We start from the raw sequence: 22,091 nt of genomic DNA, 5'->3' as shown, positions 1-22,091 counted from the left end.
TACTGAACAAGATGGCGACCGATTTAATAGCTGTCAAGTGGTTCATTCTCAGTTTGGCTTGGCAATTCATCATGAATAGACTCACGCCTGAACAACGCTTGCAAATAGTGCAATTTCATTTCGAAAATAATGGTTCTGTGCGGAATACGTATCGCGCACTACGTCCATTTTATTTTGTTTAGCGATGAAGCGCACTTCTGGTTGAATGGCTACGTCAACAAACAAAACTGCCGCATTTGGAGTGAAGCTAATCCTCAAGTGTATGTCGAAACACTGTTACATCCAGAAAAACTGACTGTTTGGTGCGCTTTATGGGCTGGTGGAATCATTGGTCCGTACTTCTTCAAAAACGATGATGACCAGAACGTTACAGTCAATGGTGATCGGTATAGAGCCATGATTACTAACTTTTTCATTCCTGAATTGAACATCCATGATGTCCAGGAGCTGTGGTTCCAACAAGACGGCGCAAAATGTCACACAGCTCGTGCCACAATCGATTTATTGAAAGACACGTTTGGTGACCGCCTAATTTCACGTTTTGGACCTGTGAATTGGCCTCCAAGATCTTGTGATTTGCCACCGCTGACTACTTTCTGTAGGGCTATGTATAGTCATTGGTCTATGCGCATTAGACACAAACCCTTGACCATTTGGAAGACAACATTCGCCGTGTTATTGCCGATATACGGCCACAAATGTTGGAAAAAGTCATCGAAAATTGGACATCCAGATTGGACTACATCCGAGCCAGCCGTGGCGGTCATATGTCAGAAATCATATTTAAAATGTAATGCCACAAGATTATCTTGCGGATAAATAAAATTCATGTCAATCGAATAATCCATCGTTGTTTTATTGCAATTTAAAGATCTATAGCTCTAAAAAAAAACATCCCTTATATACCCCCAGATTAAATAAAGAAAATAAACACTGAAGATACGTAACAAAATTGCCAAAAACGTAGCTTTCTGTCAGAATTCTTCCCTAGTTTCAAAACCCACACCCATCATCCTCACTCGAAGGACCACAATATCCTCTCGTCTAGCCGCTTCTACGACTTCCCTCGGCCGATGAGGTGTACACTCACATACGTGAACAGAAACGCGAGGGTAACTCCCCTATCTCGGATAAATATCTATTTCTATTCGATAGTGAAAAAAAGGGGGTATTTTCACCGTGTACTACGGTAGGGTGGCATGTAGTAACGAGTATGTGTGCACAGCGTTTAACAGTCCGGTGCTCATTTGAATAACGAAAATACCGTTTCCTTTCTACACTGACGATGTTTCAAATAGGAATTTTTATGCAGGAAGGATGATGTCATTGGAGATCTCTTCGGTGTTCGTGCGCTGACAGGGACTCTTGATTTTTAGAACGTTTGCGTTTCGAGGTTTTTGCGCGGATTAAAAAATGTTCGAAAGACAATAGTACTAATATTCCAAATAAATGAGGTAGAAATAAGAAGAAACAGGTTGATTCACCGCGATGGCCTATTAGACATTCATGGAAAAATAATCAAAATTTTGTGCTGAAAATTTGCATATTGGGGTTTGAGACAATGATTTTTCTCCCTAAAATATTTTCAAAATTCTATAACTTCCGGTTATAACGGAGACAGACTACTACTTTCTTATTTCAAATAGCCCACCCAGTATATTATTGCATCATTAGATAGCTTTTTTTGAGGACAATTTCACTAGTAAAAGTTTTTTCCAAAAAACTCTTACATTTTCGATTCTGTCTATTCGTAGTATTATATCTAATTCTGTTTTTGGTTTCGACCAAAAATGTACAAAGGGTTTATCAGAAGATCATGAACTTGGAGAACTCAAATTCATCAAAATTCAAAATTCTCAAGTTAGAACCTATATTTTTAATTCTTTCTGTCAATTCTACGTATAAAAAGGGGGGGGTTCTTAAGCAAACCCTATATCTAAAATGAATACTTCCAGAGTTATCGAGGAAGAACTTTTAATGAGGAAAAATCGCAATTTTCAATTGTGTGAAGTACTCTGTTTCTTTAGAAATACACTGAAAAAAAATAAAAGTCGATGTTTCTTTAACTAAATTTGACATTTCATCAATTGTAATTAATACTTTTTATTGGTTTATGAAATCTCAATAATCACAACGAACAATTAAATAACGGGTGTTTTATTAGTATTTATTTATATAAGTATATAACTTTAGGTTGGCATTACTGTTCAAGATGGCGACCGATTTAACAGCTGTCAAGTGATTTATTCCCAGTTTGCTTTAGCAATTCATCATGAATAGACTCACTCCTGAACAACGCTTGCAAATAGTGCAATTGTATTTCGAAAATAATGGTTCTGTGCGGAATACGTATCGCGCACTACCTCCATTTTATTTTGTTTAGCAATGAAGCGCACTTCTGGTTGAATGGCTACGTCAACAAACAAAACTGCCGCATTTGGAGTGAAGCTAATCCTCAAGTGTATGTCGAAACACCGTACATCCAGAAAAACTGACTGTTTGGTGCGCTTTATGGGCTGGTGAGATCATTGGTCCGTACTTCTTCAAAAACAATGATGGCCAGAACGTTATTATTATTATTAATTTCAGTTATCAAATTTAGTTGCTTTATATGTTTTCCGGAAGTCACAGAGTTAGAAATTGCGGTTTTTCCTTATTTCGAGTTCTTCTTCGAAAACTCTTGATCTTCTCATTTTAGGTATAGGGTTTGTTTAAGTGACTCTGCCTCTTTTTATACGTGGAATTGACTGAAATAATAAAAAAATATAGGTTCTAATTTGAAAATCTGGAATTTTAATGAATTTGAGTTGTGCAAGGTCATGATCCTCTTATAAACACCCTGTACATTTTTGGTCCAATCCGCAAACAGTCTTATAATACTACGTATTGGCAGAATCGAAAATAAAAAAGGTTTTTTTCGAAAGAACTTTTCCTACAGGAATATAAAAAATGTGAGTCCTTGTCTCGACCATTTTTTTCATAAGAATCCCACTCATTAACCGTTGAGTTTTCACCCAAATTATGGAATATTACTGAAATTGTCATCAAATAATCTATCTAATGTGCGATAATATACTGGGTGTGTCATTTGAAATAAGGAAGTAGTAGTTTATTTCCGGTATAACCGGAAGTTGTAGAGATCCGAAAATATTTTAGGAAGAAAGGTCATTGTCTCAAACCCCAACATGCAAATGATGATTAGTTTTCCATAAACGTCTAATAGGCCATCGCGGTGAATCACCCTGTATATGAAAATAATTTTAAATTGTGTTTCTGACAACCCTATACACATCGTAAAAATATTTTCAAAATCCCTATTCATACCCTTAACATATGATCCGCGTTTATTGTGGGCCACCTGGTATAATTTTTTCAAAAGCGTATAATAAGCTGCGAATATGCTTAATCGCCGTAAAAAAAAAAAATCAAGATCCTAATTTTTCGGACGGAATGTAGACTTGGCAACGCCGCCTCCTAGTACTGATATGCAGTTCGCGTTCCAGAAAACCGCGGAACCCGGCTAGAAATCGAGCCGTAGGTAGGCCGCGATCGCGTTCTTCCCCGCTTCTCGCCGATCTAACGGTGCCCGGTCGAGAAGGAAGTAGAACGTTTTTCCCACGACCGCCTAAGAACAACCGATCGAAAGATAATCCGCTCTCGCTGTTACGTGTCTCGGGCACTTGTCGACGCGTCTCTCCGTCCGCCCGCCGGTACCCGCATGCCGGAAAATTCCCCCGGATCGGATTTCGGAGGGTTCCGCGCCGGCCGCGACGTTGCCGGTTTGGAGGGGTTTTACGGGGATTTGGGTACGTGGGTGTTCGGATGGAAAAGTTGGAAAAATAAATGAATAATTAAACGAAGGAACGATACACAAGGTCTATTTCAAGTACAGCGTGTTCCTAAATCGGAGATACAAAGGAAATTGAGACATTTCTTGGATGATTTTAAGGAAAAAAAAGTCCTATCAATATGGGTCTTCAAACTTGTTTTTTCTTCAAGATACAGGGTGTTTCTTTTAGTCCTACTGAAGTTCCTTTACTCGGCATCGAATTTGGGTCGTTTCTTTTGCAGCACCTTGACTTCTATCGAGTAATTGTTGACGAAAAGTTATTTCAACATGATAGACAAGTTGCTTCATTTGTCCTCATTAATAAAAATCTATCGCATTGAAATCCGGTGAACAGGGTGGCCACGGCATAAGTTCCCCTTGACCCATTTAGTCGGGAAATGTTCATCTAATCAAGCATATACTTGTATATACTTTGTATGGGAGCATCATCGAGCTGATACCATTTATTTCCAACAGTGTTGAGCTTTATATCATCAATAAAGTCAAAAAGGTTGTGATCTAAAAAATGACCTACTTTGAATTCAAACATGAAAATAAATTATTTAAAATTCTTGCAACGAAAACGAATTGTTCATGGCAATAAAAATGTTCAGAATAGGCACAACTGTCAAAAACGGTAATAGATCTTAGTGAACACCCTGTTCAGACAAAACTGTGGCTTAGTACAAATTGGTCTCTTGATTTCAGCGGTACTAAACCTGAAATTTGAATCGAACATTGAATGTTCCTCATTTCCGAAAACTAAAGGAGTAAAATTAATAAGTGAAATCGTAGCTTTTCCACCATTTCCATTAAGTTTTCCTCTCGACCCCTCATCAAACGCTTGTGTTGACGATTTACAGGCCGTATTTCCCGAAGAATTATGGCCCCTGGGTCAGTTCGCCGCAATCCGTTACTCAGAAGCGTGTCGCTGGCGTCGAGACCATAGATCTCGGTGTGAAGGCCCATTCATTCGACGTTTCTCACTCCTGAAGACGATCTGTTCCGGATTCTTTCTCACATAAATCGCTAGAGTTTTCCGAAAATTTACTGCTATTGGGACGCTGGTCAATTATGGTCTTTTTCAGAAGGGGGGGGGGTGAAATGGAAGAACGGACAAAGGGCGATATATTTCCAAGGAGAAGGCTTAGTGGGAGATGTCTGTCTTCTTCAGGAAGATTGGGGGTGGTAATAGTCGGTATTAGTTAGGTTAGAATCCATCCCTGAATGGAAGATCTATATACAACTTTTGAAGTCTTATGGAAATTCAACTCTTCACAGATGAGTCAAGATTCTGCCTCTACCATTGTGATCGACGTTTCCTTGTATACAGACGTCCACATGAAAGATATGTTCAGTGCACTCTTTCCCAATCAGCCTCTTCCCAATGGATATGCTCTCTCGCAAAATCCAAACGCGCCCTTCGATGGGCTGGGGTTAGAGCTGGGCCTCTTGCCCTGACACGAGGCCTTAAATCATATTCTCTGAGGCGATTTCTTATTCTCTGAGTGCTAATTTGCACCCCATGAGTTTGCTCAAGCTGATTTTGAAGGAGGCGAGCGGTTGCAAACCGTTGTCTCAACGAAGAAACTCTCAAGTAACGTTCTTGAATGGCAGTTGTTACCGGTGGTTCACCCTGTCCTGGTCTTCGGACATTCATACCTGTCTCCCTGAATCGCTGCAACATTCTGGACACACTTGTATGGGAAACTCCAAACCTTTCTGCAGTTCTTGTGTATGTCCATCGTTCTTCTCGCAAAACTACCGCTTGAGCACATTCCTCTTGGATCAAATTGCGTGTTTCGCGTTGCATAGCGATCGAGTGTAGAAAATCAAACGAAAAAAAAACTATTGATCACTAGAATTGATCGAGAACAACTGATTTCAGAATGGAGCCAATAAATTCAAAATCTGATAATCTCATCTTTTTTTATTCATGCTGGGAAAAAACATCTGTATTGATGAAAAACGTTGAAAGTGGATAACATATGCATTCATAATTCTGATAAAAATAATTATCATTGAGAACACCTTCAGTTGTAGAATAATTTTGAGATTTCCATAATGTGCGTTAATTTTTTGCGCAGTGTACTTATAAGGTGATTGAATTTATTAAACTTTCCTACGTCCCCCGTACAACTCGAGCTATCGCTACGCAGTTAGTTGTCTGGCATCGCTAAGGACCCTTCCAGTGTCACTTTGGTGCCCGAGCATCGCAGCCTCTTATCCAGATGTAGAGATGAGATGAAATCGAACTTGGGACCCGTAAATCTCCGGTTCAGGGTGCAATCGCCTCACTCTCGCGCGCCACAGAAGGACCAGTAGCGTCGAATGCGCGGCGTTGCCCACGCCATCTCCGCCTTATCGGTCGGCCTTATCTCTGTTAGTCATTTCCTGCCCGGCCGTTCGTTACATCAAACGAGACCGCCGACATGAAAACAACTCGTTTAAGTGAGACTATGACGATGTTTTTGCGGAATTTTTGGAGGATCGGATATTCAATAATTTTTTTTTATTTTGGTTTGTTGGATTTCTCGGAAACTTTTGGACGGGTATTATTGAGATTTTGTGTGTAGGTGGAGAGAATGTATGAAATACTTTAACCGAAAATTCAGCTTCGTAGCTAATTCAGGTGGAGCGAAAATGACGATAAGACTATTTAAAAGTGACGCAGTGTTGGGCGGGTTCATTATCCGGATGGCTGGTTGGTGTGGGCGTTTGATTTATACTATTTAATTAAGTTCTTCGATAGCTAAAATCCGCCCAAATACTCATAAAGTAGAATAACGATACAAAAATTGTAACGGGTGTTTTTTTTTTCGAGGTATATAACTTTAAGTTGGCATTACTGTTCAAGATGGCGACCGATTTAACAGCTGTCAAGTGATTTATTCTCAGTTTGGTTTGGCAATTCATCATGAATAGACTCACGCCTGAACAACGCTTGCAAATAGTGCAATTTTATTTCGAAAATAACGGTTCTGTACGGAATACGTATCGCGCACTACGTCCATTTTATTTTGTTTAGCGATGAAGCGCACTTCTGATTGAATGGCTACGTCAACAAACAAAACTGTCGCATTTGGAGTGAAGCTAATCCTCAAGTGTATGTCATCCAGAAAAACTGACTGTTTGGTGTACTTTATGGGCTGGTGGAATCATTGGTCCGTACTTCTTCAAAAACGATGATGGCCAGAACGTTACAGTCAATGGTGATCGGTATAGAGCCATGATTACTAACTTTTTCATTCCTGAATTGAACAACCATGATATCCAGGAGCTGTGGTTCCAACAAGACGGTGCAACATGTCACACAGCTCGTGCCACAATCGATTTATTGAAAGACACATTTGGTGACCGCCTAATTTCACGTTTTGGACCTGTGAATTGGCCTCCAAGATGTTGTGATTCAACACCGCTAGACTACTTTCTGTGGGGCTATGTAAAGTCATTGGTCTATGCGGCTAAGCCACAAACCCTTGACCATTTGGAAGACAACATTCGTTATTGTCGATATACGGCCACAAATGTTGGAAAAAGTCATCGAAAATTGGACGTCCAGATTGGATTACATCCGAGCCAGCCGTGGCGGTCATATGCCAGAAATCATATTTAAAATGTAATGCCACAAGATTATCTTGCGGATAAATAAAATTCATGTCAATCGAATAATCCATCGTTGTTTTATTGCAATTTAAAGTTCTATAGCTCTAAAAAAAACACCCTTTATATAGTAACCTTAGAACTCACAATACTAGCATATTCTTCAACAGTATCTAAGAATCTATTCAACTAATAAATACTACACGATTCCTAAAAAGCATCCATCCCATGCTTCTGTGCATTTCTAGAATTACATATTCGATATCTTTCCATTTCTATTCAAAACAGCAATTAAAAAAAAAATGCGGTACGCCAATGGTCCCATCGACCGACACCATTATCGACAACTCATTCCGCATGGCAATGAGAGTCTGCCAGTCGACGAAATCAACTGTGAACTGATTGATAAATTTGCTACAATGTAACGAAATCCCGGTTAGTCGCTTCCATCGATCTCCCGATGACTTTTCGTAACGCCCCCGTACCCGTCTGAGGTATTTACGCGGGGAAGACGTCGAAATGCCGTCAACCCGACGCTTTAGCGACCGGAAATTGTTCGTTTACTTGCTTTGGTAGGCCCGAATCGTACTCGATAATTGTTTTACGAAGGCCCGATAAGGTTCTACGGGGGGCGGTTGAAAGTTTGATGAACCGAGGTATTGTTAGTGGAAAACGTGTTTGATGGATTCTCGATTGGAATTAATTTTGAATGGAAAATATTTAACGTGATTTCTACAAAATTATAATGTAATAATACTCTTGCTTCGCCACACTTTGATTTTATTCAGATTCATATTAAAAAAATTACGAGTATATATTTTAACTTCAAAACTAATTGCAGAAAAAATTATTACTGCTCTCAAATTATTACTTGTGTACAAGTTTCCAGAGGTGGCTTAGCCCATCATAAAAAATTCAATATATCTGAATCTTTTCATTAGGGTCTAATAAAAAAAAAATGTTTCCTTTTGATCTAAAAAATCTACTGTTAAAATATATGTAGGTACAAGTCAAAGACTCACTTTGTATACATTTAAATGAAAAGTAGAACATAGCAATTAAAAAAATAAATGTATAAAAAAATATGTATAAAATGGAGATTTTCATTATCGATTCAACCGTTTCTCGTGAACATCATTTTGATTTTGTTATTCAATAGTTTCTCATTCTAAAGATAATTTGGATTATTAAAATTTTTACCATGGCAATCTTTTCGAGTTTAGAATTCAGAGTTTTGTCAATTATCCTACATCTTCAATGATATAAATTTTTCTAAAGTCAAAAATATATGAAAATATCAATAAATAGGATTACACGTTCAAACTGAAAAAATACACTTTCGAAATCTTGGTTTGGTGATGTGAACAACAGAAGTTTAAGTTCATACATTTCACTCTTTATCAGCAAGCACTTCCCATTAACCTGTTATCGCATATTCTATATTCCACCTTCAAATTTTAAGTTATAACGGAGTAAAAACGTCGAATAAAAGTCCTCAAAGTGAGGCATTTATATATTTACCAACATTTCTTCAAGTTAGAATTCAAAGTTTTTTTCAATTCTCCTAAATTTTCAATGATAAAAGTTATTCAAAAGTCAAAAATATATGAAAATATCTATAAATAGGATTACAAGTTCAAACTGAAAAAATATACTATCGAAATCTTGGTTTGGTGAAGTGAACAACAGAAGTTTATGTTGATACATTTCACTCTTTATCAGCAAGCACTTCCCATTAACCTGTTATCGCATATTCTATATTCCACCTTCAAATTTTAAGTTATAACGGTACTAAAAACGTCGAATGAAAGTCCTAAAAGTCAGGCATTTATATTTACCAACATTTTCTCAAATCCTTTCAAAGCTACCTGATAATACGAAGTTTCACCACATTGATTCAGGCTTTTGAAATCTACGATGGATATAAAAGTGAAATTAATAAAAACAGAAACGCTGTATTTGATCTTGACAATCGGCATGAGCGTAAAAGTTTTGTGGAACACGGTATCTATTACCAATTCAAGTGAACTACTTATATAGATTGATCTGCAGGCTTTGTAGATTTACCAGTTAAATTTATACAGGTTGTTTGTAATAAGAGCTACAAACTTATTACTTATTGCTCTCAATTTTTTTAAAGGAAAAACTGGTACGCCACTGAGATATTTCAAGCTGAAATCATTTTTTTGGATTGTTCGTTCATTTTGTGACAAAAACCTCTCATGCCTTGTTTTGAAAATTCAATGAAAATAAAACATCTCAATTTTAATAAAATCATACAGATCCATATAATAATAGATAATTTTTTCGAGAAATTATGAATACGTGTTGAGATGTTTAATTTTTTGGGTTTAAAACGGCGCTCCGTATGAAAAAAAGCATGACAGATTTTTATTACTAATTGAACGAGGAATCCGAAATTGATTTGGAGCTTACAATATCTCAGGGACACACAATTTTTTCTTGAAAAAAAAAGATCATTACCCACATGCACGACAATGAACAACATAGAATTCTTAATTATATGTCAATATAAGCACCACAACTACCTCTTGAAACCAAATTTCATTCTATTATCTGGACCGGTGCCAGAGAAATAAATAGTTAGTTTCAATAAAAACTTTGTACTTTGATATACGAAGCATTTGCAATCAAAAATTACAAAGCAAACTATATTTTTTCCTTTCCAGAATCACCCCTAAAGTTTTTTGTACTTCAGTAACACACTTTTTTCGGAATATATACGAAAATAGAACTTAAATTTTCCATATATTTATTATACATGCATACGTTACCCATCCCTTTGGCATCCGTATAGATTTTTAGACTTATCTGTGTACTGGCGCTTTGATTATTAGTTTAGTCAACTTTCTTTTCAGATATTTTGTGATACAGAAAGTAATTAGTCACAAAATATTTTTAATGGAGTTCATTTGAGAAATATCCACTCTCAAATGTACCAGATCATGTCTGAAAATGTTTTTAGTATTTTTTATGTTCTATGAAACGTTTTATCTGTGTTTTCAAGCCAACGCAAGACTTAACGTCATTGTAGGTTATGTTTTGCAGTGTTGCCAGATTGATGAATTCTCCCTAGGGGATTCTTTTTCTGTTGTATATTTTCGAGTACATTTTGTGCTGATTTCTGCCTGTTTGAAAGCTTGTGGTAAACGAAGTCAGTATAGCAATAATCTTGCCATTGCCGTATTTCAAAGACAATTTAATTCCGTATTTTTTTCGTATGAACTGGCCGATCTGGCAACCTCGCCTTGTTACATTATCATCAATTCAACGTCTAATCGTAGACATGCAACGAGTATTTAACTAAAAAAAAATAAATTCCGCCACAACGCGATACTCTAGAACCTCGTAACTCTAAATCAGCCGTTAATGCAGCGCTGCCACATCGCTCCGTTAACGGTCCTCCTCCCACACCTCCTTACCCCCACTACCCCTCCCCCTGACGGCGTCTCGGGCGAATCTAATTAGCGAAATGAGAATTAAAATCGTAGTCCTCCCGGTATAAATTACAATTAGAGAATCAAGGGGTTCGGGGAGCGCACGCGCGGTAGGGGCCCGATGGACGTTGGAATTGTTACAGCGTGCCGTGTCCGAGCGCTGCGACGTTGCCGGTTCTAACCCGGCCTATTTCCCGAGACCGCTGAGACAGGTCGATAGAAGTTGGCCGTGCTTTGTGGATGGTCTCTCCGAAGGGTTTCCTGGTCACTGGGGGACGATGAGGGGGTGGTTGTTCGATAAGAGAGGGAGGTTTGGGTCTTGCAAGTTTAGCAAGACGGAATTTCTTGTTAGATCTGTAGAAAGCTTTATGGATTCTTGAAAGATGTACATCAGCGTACAACTTTGCTTCCGCCATTTATTTCCGAAATTCAAGGCTTTATTGTAATAAACTTGTTATACATTTATGATTCAAAGTATTGTCCATCGCTGGCCATTACTTTCTCCCATCTTTCGGGCAGAGTACGAATACCGCGTTGAAAAAACTGGTCATCTTTTGAAGCTATCCACGAATCGATCCAATTTTTTACTTCTTCATCAGACCGGAAGTGCTGGTCAGGCAAGCCGTGTGCTATTGATCAAAACAAGTGATAATCCGAGGGAGCAACGTCTGAAGAATACGACAAGCGGGGTAGGACTTTCCATTTCAACGTTTCCGAGTATTGCTTGACCACTTTCGCAACATGGGGTCGAGAATTGTCATGCCGTAAAATCACTTTATCATGTCACTCGTTGACTTGCGGTCATTTGTCTTTCAATGATCGGCTCAAACGCATTAATTGCGTTCTATAATGATTGCCTGTGATTGTTTCAGTCGGTTTTAACAGCTCTCCAGTCACAATGCCATGCAGAAATCCTTTCCGCTTTTGCCTTGCAAGCAGCTGTTCACAAGGAAACAAACGGCGTTCAATATCTCTCGGCTTTAACTCGTACGGCACCCAATTTCCTTGTTTCTGAATCATTCCCATGACTTTCAGGCGTTTTGAAATAGCTTGTTGCGTCACTCCCAATGATCCTGCTAGTTCTTGCTGCGTTTGACACGAGTCTTGATCAAGTCATGCGTCCTATTCTGCATTTTCGAAAACCTCTCTTCCACCGCCATGCTGGTTCTTGAAGCTATAACTTCACGAATTCCATCTTTAAGGTCTTTAATCTATTGTGGAGCATTGGCATAGACCTTATCTTTCAGGTGGTCCCAAACACAATTGTCCAAAGCTGTTGAATCATAAGTGTTTGGAAGCCGATTGTCATGACCTCTTCGAGAAATAACACTGTAAGGAATCTTTTCCTTCAACATTTCGATTGTTTTGTTGCATAGAAATAAACGAAGTCCACATCTTCCAATCTTACCTATAACCTAACAATTCCCAGTTTTTGTCCCAACTGACGAAACGTAACCTAATCTTACATTATACCTTAGATATCAAGTCCTCATGAAATGGGACAGCCTTTCATAGTTTCAATAGGTTATATTCCGTGTAAATTGCTAAAAAAATCAGAGCTCATTCAACGGGGTTCCAAAAATGAACAGAGCAATGATTCTATTGTGCCAATCATCACAACATACATATTTTAACCAACAACATTTTACTAACCCTCCATCTGTTTAGGTATCAGCCGGCCAGCATCTCCAGCTAAGCGGCGACCTCAAAGGCAACGTCTCCATAGCAACCCACCAAGGCATGAACTTCAGCCAACAACACCAATCTCAAAACAATCCCACGCCCCAACAGCAGCAGCAACAACAACAACAGCAGCAGCAGCAACAACAACAGCAACACCAACAACAACAAAATCCCCAACAGAACCAGATGCCCTCACAGGCGCAGTCTCAGATGGGCGGTAACAACGCCCAGAACGCCCACGGCAATGTAAATATGAACGGCCAGGGCGGTATGAGCAATCCCATGATGTCCAACGCCCAGCAGCAGCAGCAGAACGCCTCCGCCCAACATATGGGGTCCCAACAGGGGTCCATGGGGAACCCCATGGCCGGACTGCAGAGCATGGGCGGGATGCAGGGCCCAGGACCAGGTGGGTACAATTTGAGGGATATGAAAACAGGTGGTTTTTCCAGAAGGTATTTAGGTAGGTGTTTTCTTTTTCCAAATTTAGTAGATGTGGGTGTCCTCGTTTTTTTGAGAGGTGTCTACCACGTAGAAGCGATAAAAACGTGAATCTGAAATCCACCAACATCGTTTAATGTTGTATTTCTCATATAGGGTGTCCCATAGTAGATGTAACAAATCTATCTTCGAATTATTTCAAAAACGAGTCGTTTTCCCCCCTTTTCCCCTTTTACACCCTGTTTGTTCGAAGTGAAACAGTTAACAATGTTTCTAAAAAAAAAGATTCAGCCATTTCAGATTTTCACATTGCCACGCCTGGAAACATTAGATCATTCCAAATAAAGAAAATCCTGTGCTTCAATTCCTATTTTTAAGACGTGACAACGTAGCAAATATTCATTTCTGTGAATCTTTTAACAGAGTTCTATTCAGCTTAAGTACCCAATTTCACAGATTTTTTTCAACTCGGAAACGGCGCAGAAAATATAAATAATACTTTGATTTTTCAAAATGGTCAAATATTCAGTTAAGATTTTCAATTTACTTCTGAGAGTAGCATTCTTCGAATTTCTGGTATCTAGTTTTATGAAATGTAATGGTCATAATGAAGAAAGATATGGAATTTTGTGTTCGTAAAAGGTTCATTACATCAATGAAAACCTATATTTCGAAAATATTTTTTTCGATAAAACCATCTGCGAAATATAACTAAAAATTGCATTTTTCTATGGATTTTCAACAGCCTGTAAATTTTCAACCGGGCCTAATTGGTGAAAAGTATTTCTTTTGATTTAAGAAACCTTCAGTTGTTAATGACTCACCCTGTATATCCTATATATCAGTTTGTTACACTCTGGGGTACCCTATACTAGTACATATGTATTGATAATTTTTTTCTTATTCCATTTATTATACTTGTTTTTCGATATTACGAATGTATTGAATTTCTTGATTCAACTATCGCAAGATCTTATGTTTCACATGAATTTTCAATTTTACATGAACCCACATAGTACTGATATTAATTTACACAGGTAATAAATCAAATACCTCCCCACTGAAACGAATTTCATAGTATAATTCACAAATTAATCAATATTCTTTGAATAAAGAAAATTATACTTTATAAGTTAACATTATTGAACATATAGCTGTTAATACTTACAGATTCAGAATAAAATAGAGAGGAAATATGTAGGTACGTTGTTGATGATTGAAATTTCCATATAATTTCAAATATGGAATATCCTGGGAAAAAATTGATATATTTCAATGACTTATACCTAAAATTTCTGAAAAAAATGCTTTTTTTTCTCAAGACAAAATAGGTATACTTGAAGAACATCTAATCAAATTTGAAACTCGGTGCGTTGAATAAGAAAAATAAAGATATAAGGTCTTCCAAATAGAATGATACAATTTAAAATGGTTATAACGGCAACACTGTGTACTATTTTTTGACATTCATTATGTCACTCATGTTCAGTTCAATCAAGGAATGATACACGCTTCAATAACGTTAAGAAATTGTTGAATCGTTTTATCAAAATCAGTGCCCATCTGTCGACATTATTTAGTTAATTGACTTACTATTTTTCGTATTGTGAAGAACTTTTGATGATGAACAACTATCCTGAGTCACTCGTGAATAAAATTGATAATGAATTAAAAGTCAAACCAATAACAACAAAATTGGCATTTTATAATATAAGAGCCACACAAGCTATATTTTCTTAAATGAAATATTCAACACATCTGAAAAATCAATTTAATGAATTTGGTATACGAAATATACCTAGCTGGAATGCTTTGAATTTTAGAAAAGGCAAAAAACTCGAGAAAATGAATTAAAAAAAAACACAAGTTTGCTATGAGTAATTCAGGAATAAGAATAATGCAACATCATTTTACGTGAAATCATACGTTTCACTTCAACAACACAAATATAGTGGATCCTGAAAGAAATTGAAATAGGAAAATCAGTAACAAAAATTTCATAAAACTGAATGAGACAGTCAATTACAGAATCGATCTACAAAACCTAAGTCGAGTATATGCTGAATGATTAGATAGATATCGACAATTCCACAACCCATAAATATGTTAGCAAGTGACATCTGCATAAAAATCAAAACATATCCTTCATTCAACAGTTTGTTATGACAGTGATTGCAATTTCATAATAGACTTTTCAATGTATATTTCGTTCTCGAGTGCCAGTATCAAATAAATAATGAAAATGCAATATATCCTCTTAGATGATGATGATGATGATGATCCTGATAGTGAGTCGATTAATATGTTATGATGATGAATATTGTCCTCTTTGAATTCGTCTTTAAGCATACCTCACACTTAATTAGGAAAAGTAGCCTACTGTCAAATTGGTTGAATTTTTTTTATGTAAGTCATTCCTAGTAATCAAGTTCTGAACTGTCATCAATGTGAGATACTATTAAAAGCATTGTTTTTTGGTGTTGTTACATTTGATCAATTATACACTGTGTCCCTGCTTCCTACAATTTTTTGAGTTCGATTATTCGAAAATGTTTACAAATCGCCTTAGCGATCTACAATCAAAAAATGTTCATGAATCATATTTTACACGTTATTCTAATCACACTCGAAAAAATATACGGAGTGTTCCTTTCAAGAGAAAGCGAAAGCTATATTCGAAATGTTCCGTACTGAAAAATATTTTTCAACCATCATAATTTCAAGGAATTATGAAGGATAAGAAATATAACAAATCTGTTCATAAAACGTCCTTGAAAAGATTTTTTTTCAATCTATTATGGTAACTTCAGGGATTTTTATGGTATGAATCTGAAAATGGATGAATTATTCAGTATGGAACATTACGAGTAAAATAAAAATAATAATTATAACTTTTGCTTTCTTATAAAAGTAACATTCCGTATATTTTTTCCAGTGTGTTCCAATAAGGTGTAGAACAGGATTTATAAACATTTTTCGATTACAGATCGCTCAGGATTTGAAACCATTTTCGAATAATTGAACTTGAAAATTGTAAGTAGCTGGTACACACTGTATAATTGACCAAATGTACCAACACCTAAGAAAAATGCTTTTAATAGTATCTTGATTACTCAGAATAGTGATAATTATGCAGGATAACGTTTTGTATTGGAAAAAAAAATGATATTTTTCAGGGGCCTCTAGCGTAAAAACTAGCTTATAGAAAAACTTGTGCCTATTGAACTTCTTGTTTGTAATGACTTGGACTAAAACAAATCAAAAATTCAACCAATTCGACAGAAGGCCACAAACTACCTCAATTCTAAACGTTGTTGGCATAACCTATTGAACCTAACCTAACCTATTGAACACAAATGACATAGGATGTGTCAAAAAATAATACACGTTGTTGCCATTATAACCATTTCAAATTGTACCATTCCTATTGGAAAACTCTTTACTACATCAGAAGATGATAAATGTTTCTAGAAGACAAACAAAAAGAATTTTTCATTATTTTGTCGAGCATAAAAATATCTCAAACCATTTCTTATAGCCTGGACCTACCTTCAACAACAATTTTAAAATGTTAAACTCCAAAAATAAACGTAGTGACTTTTTTAAAAATATCCACGAGGGGAATCAGAATCAAGTTTTGTGTGAATATTGTCAATATCTGATGGTAGTTGTGTATAGTTTACCTCTTTTACCCATTGACTTTTCATCTTTTATATCTCGTTTTTTTTTCTTTCAGGCAATATGCAACCGGGCATGCAGAATCCTGGAGGAATGTCTGCGGCAGGTATGCAAGCAGGCTTGGGAGGTATGGGCAATAACATGATGGGTGGATCTCAGATGCATCCAGGATCCATGGGATCTATGAACGACACTTATTCCATGTCTCAAAACCAGACCATTAATTTCACACAGCAGAGCTTGAGACAAAGAGGAAACGGAGTTCCAGGTATGCTTCAGTCTTAAAAATCTGCATGAATAGTTTTCAAATCCGTCCGGCAGTTTTCGAACTGTAGTAATAACTCACTCCGAAAACACAAGTTTAGTAAAAAAAATGCAATAGAATAGTTCCTGAATTTGCTTGAATTATTCGGTTGATATCTGTGTTTGATACAACCTTCATTCAGAAAATATCCTATTTTGACAACTCCAACCTAACCTAACTTATTGACAACCTGTTGTCCACAGGTTTTCGATAAATGGGCTACGAACTGGACAAATCTCATTTGGGATTTTCAAAATAGGTTATTTCTTTTTAATGTAGAACAACATATCTGGTCACATTATATTCCCAATCCATTCTATGATCCGGCAGCCAATCTTGTCTGTCAAACTAATTCTGCAACTTGACATCGATGTCAAATCCTCATAACCTATTTCTCATAACATAAGTTACTTCTTTATAAGGGGCATGTGACTTAAGATATTTTGATGACTGCTTCATAATTACTGATTCTTGATGCAATTTGATCACAAAATGTTAGCATTCTATCACTTGATGCACAGGGTGTTCCTAAGTCGAAGATACAAAGGAAAATGAGAGATTCCTTGGATAATTTTAAAACACAAAGTTGTTGAATTTTTTCCACATTCCCAAATTGATAAATGTTGTTCTACAAAGTGACCAAAGGGAAAAATCTAACAGTGTTGAATCCGGAGATTTTGGTGGCCACCGAATATTTTAATCAGAAGTTCACAAATTATCACTCGGTTGATTTGCCGTGTAAAACTGAAACTCACCAACTAATAAATGTCTTTTTTCAGTGATGAACCCCAATATGGGCCCCAACCCCGGCATGAACCCAATGAACACCCAGATGGCCGGCAGGATGATGAGTCAGCAGCAGCAGATCGCCATGGAACAACAGCAGAAGCTGCTGCAACAACAGCAGATGTTCCGGAATCAACAGCAACAGCAGGCCGCTGCTGCTGCTATGCAACAGCAACAATTGGCCAGACCACCACCACCAGATTACAAGACAAGTGCTGGAATGATGCAGCCTAGATTTAGCGCTGGAATGAGAAGGATGCCTCACCAGCCTATACCGCCATCTGGTGAGCTGACAATTTTTTTAACACTTCTTCCAGCGTGAATCTTTGTTCATAAATACATATAGATGATATTTTTTCTGGAGCAGTGCCCTCTCTTTTCTTCCAGAATTTTTATTTTGTGGACTTTCTAAACTACCAGTGGGTAGTTTAGTATGAAAATGCATTTAGTTAAAAGTTGAATAAATAGCTTCGAAAACTTCTAATTGCTATTATTCCTCAGGTCCCATGATGAGGCCGCATAACGTGTACATGCTGCAACAGCAGCAGCAGCAACAACAGCAACAGCATCAACAACAGCATTTAGCTTCGAGGAACATGTACCCAAGGCAGCAAAACCCCATGAACAGCCCGATTGACAGCATGCAGCAGAAGCCTGAGTGGCGACATCTGCTGCTACAACAGCAACAAAACCAAAGTTTCAACAACCAAATCAGGACGAATTTCCAACACGGTACGTTAAAATTTCCTCAGAATAGTGATTTAAAATGCAGAACGCATTACAGTAAGTATTATTCTTTTAAAAGATCAAAATTCAAAAACCAGCCAAGAATTGGCGAGTTTTTGAATGAACTAGTGTTAGAATGAGTCTTCTACACAAGTAATATAACGGGTGTTTTTTTTTCGAGGTATATAACTTTAAGTTGGCATTACTGTTCAAGATGGCGACCGATTCGACAACTGTCAAGTGATTTATTCTCAGTTTGGTTTGGCAATTCATCATGAATAGACTCACGCCTAAACAACGCTTGCAAACAGTGCAATTTTATTTCGAAAATAATGGTTCTGTGCTGAATACGTATCGCGCACTACGTCCATTTTATTTTGTTTAGCGATGAAGCGCACTTCTGGTTGAATGGCTACGTCAACAAACAAAACTGCCGCATTTGGAGTGAAGCTAATCCTCAAGTGTATGTCGAAACACCGTTACATCCAGAAAAACTGACTGTTTGATGCGCTTTATGGGCTGGTGGAATCATTGGTCCGTACTTCTTCAAAAACGATGATGGCCAGAACGTTACAGTCAATGGTGATCGGTATAGAGCCATGATTACTAATTTTTTCATTCTTGAATTGAACAACCATGGTGTGCAGGAGCTGAGGTTCCAACAAGACGGCGCAACATGTCACACAGCTCGTGCCACAATCGATTTATTGAAAGACACGTTTGGTGACCGCCTAATTTCACGTTTTGGACCTGTGAATTGGCCTCCAAGATCTTGTGATTTAACACTGCTAGACTACTTTCTGTGGGGCTATGTAAAGTCATTGGTCTATGCGGATAAGCCACAAACCCTTGACCATTTGGAAGACAACATTCGCCGTGTTATTGCCGATATACGGCCACAAATGTTGGAAAAAGTCATCGAAAATTGGACGTCCAGATTGGACTACATCCGAGCCAGCCGTGGCGGTCATATGCCAGAAATCATATTTAAAATGTAATGCCACAAGATTATCTTGCGGATAAATAAAATTCATGTCAGTCGAATAATCCATCGTTGTTTTATTGCAATTTGAAGTTCTATAGCTCTAAAAAAAAACACCTTAAACATGATATTCTCTAATTCACTGAAGTTTTGTTGATATCAATGCAATATTTCTATAAATATTATTTAGTGATTTTTGCATTGACAAAAATGTTGGTTGGCAGAACTGTTTTTGTGTCAAAAATTTGACAGATAATAGATAAATCCGTGACAGGAGAGTTCTGAATACCAACATATAATAATGAGATAACCATGCAATAAGGTATGGTAGAATGAACGGATTTTCCACAGAATCAAAGAAAAAAATTATTTCGATTTTAATAATTTGTGTTTTCGGCAGGTTTTGGGATGAATCCGGGCAACAGCATGCAGCAGATGACGGCGCTGCAGCATCAACAGATGCGGATGCAGCACAGCATGAGCTCGGGTGGAATGGGTCCGGGTAATCAGCAGTCGATGGGCCCTGTCATGAACCAAGGACCGGGAGGTGGAGGGCCTTTGGGACAGATGAGTAGTATGAACCAGCAGCAGTTGCAGTTGTTACAGCAACAGAACATGATGCAACAGCAACAAAACACACAGGTGAGAAGAGCCTGGATGCAGTTAATGAACAAAGAAAATAAAATGAAAAATGAAACTAAAAAGAAAAATGAATCCAAAAAAAAAAGTGCACCTAAAAAGAAAATTGCGAATAAACCGAGAAAGAAAAAATCTAAAGCTGAGATCATTGTAAGTTGGAAGCGGAACGCTTAAGCTACTAAAATTAGTTTATGTAAAATTCGTAGTTAAAATATCAACGTTAGTTTGATGGGCCTTTAGTCTTGCCCTATGAAATAATTAGTTATTATTAGCAACAACAGTCAAAGCACTGAACATTTTCTCTAAAAAAAAGCTCTTTGTAGACATCCAGTAGACACAAATTATATCAAATTGCATTTGGCCAATGTTTCAAAAATCAATTAGTCATCTTTAGTTTTCAATTAGATGAGTCCAAAGGCACTTTCAGATTTAGTAACGGGATTTCCAATGAGAATTATACAATTCCAAATTGTTATATGGGCAACACTGTGTATTACTTTTTGACATTTCTTATGTCATACTTATGACATAAGAAATGTCAAAACGTAACACATCGCGCAGTGTTGCCTTTCCTACAATTTTGAAATGTATCGTTCCTATTGGAAAACCCTTCATTTAAAATATTTTATAATACTGTGAATAAAGTTTCTGTCCGATGTACTTCAGTAGAATTCTCGATGCTCTTATTGAGTATAATAATATATGTGTACTAATTTTTGATACTATTTTCTGTTTCATATATTTTTGTTATATTTTTTTTTTTACTATTAATTTTAACCTTTAGTTTTGTAACTATTTGTGATATACAGGGTGATTCACCGGGATGGCCTATTAGACGTTTATGGAAAACTTATCATAATTTTGAGCTGAAAATTTGCATATCGGGGTTTGAGACAATGATCTTTCTCCCTAAAATATTTTCAGATCTCAACTTCCGGTTATACCGGAAACAGACTACTACTTCCTTATTTCAAATGGCACACCCAGTATATTATTGCATCATTAGATAGATTTTTCGATGGCAATTTCAGCAATATGCCATACCTTGAGAAAAACTCTACGGTTCATGAGTTATTGGGATTCTTATGAAAAAAAAGGTGGCGATGAGGACTCACATTTTTTTTAATATTTTAGCAGAAAATGCTTTTTTCGAAAAAATTTTTTTCTTTTTCGATTCCGCAAATACATAGTATTATAAGACTGTTTTCGGCTTGGACCAAAAATGTACAGGGTGTTTATAAGAGGATCATGAACTTGGACAACTCAAATTCATCAAAACTCAAGATTTTCAAATTAAAACATATATTTTACTATATTAAACTCGTTTTTATTATTTTAGTCGATTCTACGTACAAAAATAGCGGGGGTTACTTGAGCAAACCCTATACCTAAAATGAATACTTCAAGAGTTATTGAGGAAGAACTTAAAATGAGGAAAAACCGCTATTTATAACTGTGGGAATAACTGTCTGTTACTTCCGGAAAACACAGAAAGAATCTAGAATTCGATATTTCGATAACTAAATTTTACATTTCATGAATTTTAATTAATTTTTTGTTGGGATTGTTGAGAAATCCATAAACCAATACAATTTTCAATTACGAATAATTCATTACAATTCTTGATATGTCAAATTTAGTTGTGAAAACATCGAATTTTAGTTTCTTTCTGTGTTTTTCGGAAATCGCAGACTACTCCACACAGTTATAAATAGCGGTTTTTCCTCATTTAAAGTTTTTCCTCGATAACTCTTGAAGTATTCATTTTAGGTATAGGGTTTGCTGAAGTAACCCTCACTATATTTGGACGTAGTATCGACTGAAATAATAAAAAATATAGGTTCTAATTTGAAAATCTTGAGTTTTGATGAATTTGAGTTGTCCAAGTTCATGATCCTCTTATAAACACCCTGTACATTTTTGGTCCAAGCCGAAAACAGTCTTATAATACTACGTATTTGC

General features: G+C 36.8%; 1 protein-coding gene across 5 annotated transcripts in view; it reads left to right on the top strand.

Moving 5' to 3' along the window:
* LOC123671331 (neurogenic protein mastermind-like) overlaps positions 1-22,091 on the top strand; it is a 78,165-nt gene that overhangs the window by 54,751 nt on the left and 1,323 nt on the right. For 4 of the 5 annotated variants that reach the window (XM_045605091.1, XM_045605090.1, XM_045605094.1 and 1 more), the window contains 5 exons: positions 12,559-13,036; positions 16,751-16,960; positions 17,776-18,066; positions 18,284-18,514; positions 19,891-20,132. In XM_045605091.1, coding sequence (XP_045461047.1) covers positions 12,559-13,036; positions 16,751-16,960; positions 17,776-18,066; positions 18,284-18,514; positions 19,891-20,132 — 1,452 coding nt within the window. The remainder of the gene's footprint in view (positions 1-12,558; positions 13,037-16,750; positions 16,961-17,775; positions 18,067-18,283; positions 18,515-19,890; positions 20,133-22,091) is intronic. The other variant, XM_045605092.1, reaches the window with a different exon arrangement.

The sequence above is a fragment of the Harmonia axyridis genome, chromosome 1 (genome assembly GCF_914767665.1).
Source record: "Harmonia axyridis chromosome 1, icHarAxyr1.1, whole genome shotgun sequence".
NCBI classification, from domain to species: domain Eukaryota; kingdom Metazoa; phylum Arthropoda; class Insecta; order Coleoptera; family Coccinellidae; genus Harmonia; species Harmonia axyridis.
The sequence above is the reverse complement of the archived record's forward strand: the minus strand, read 5'-3'. Positions and strand labels throughout refer to the sequence as shown.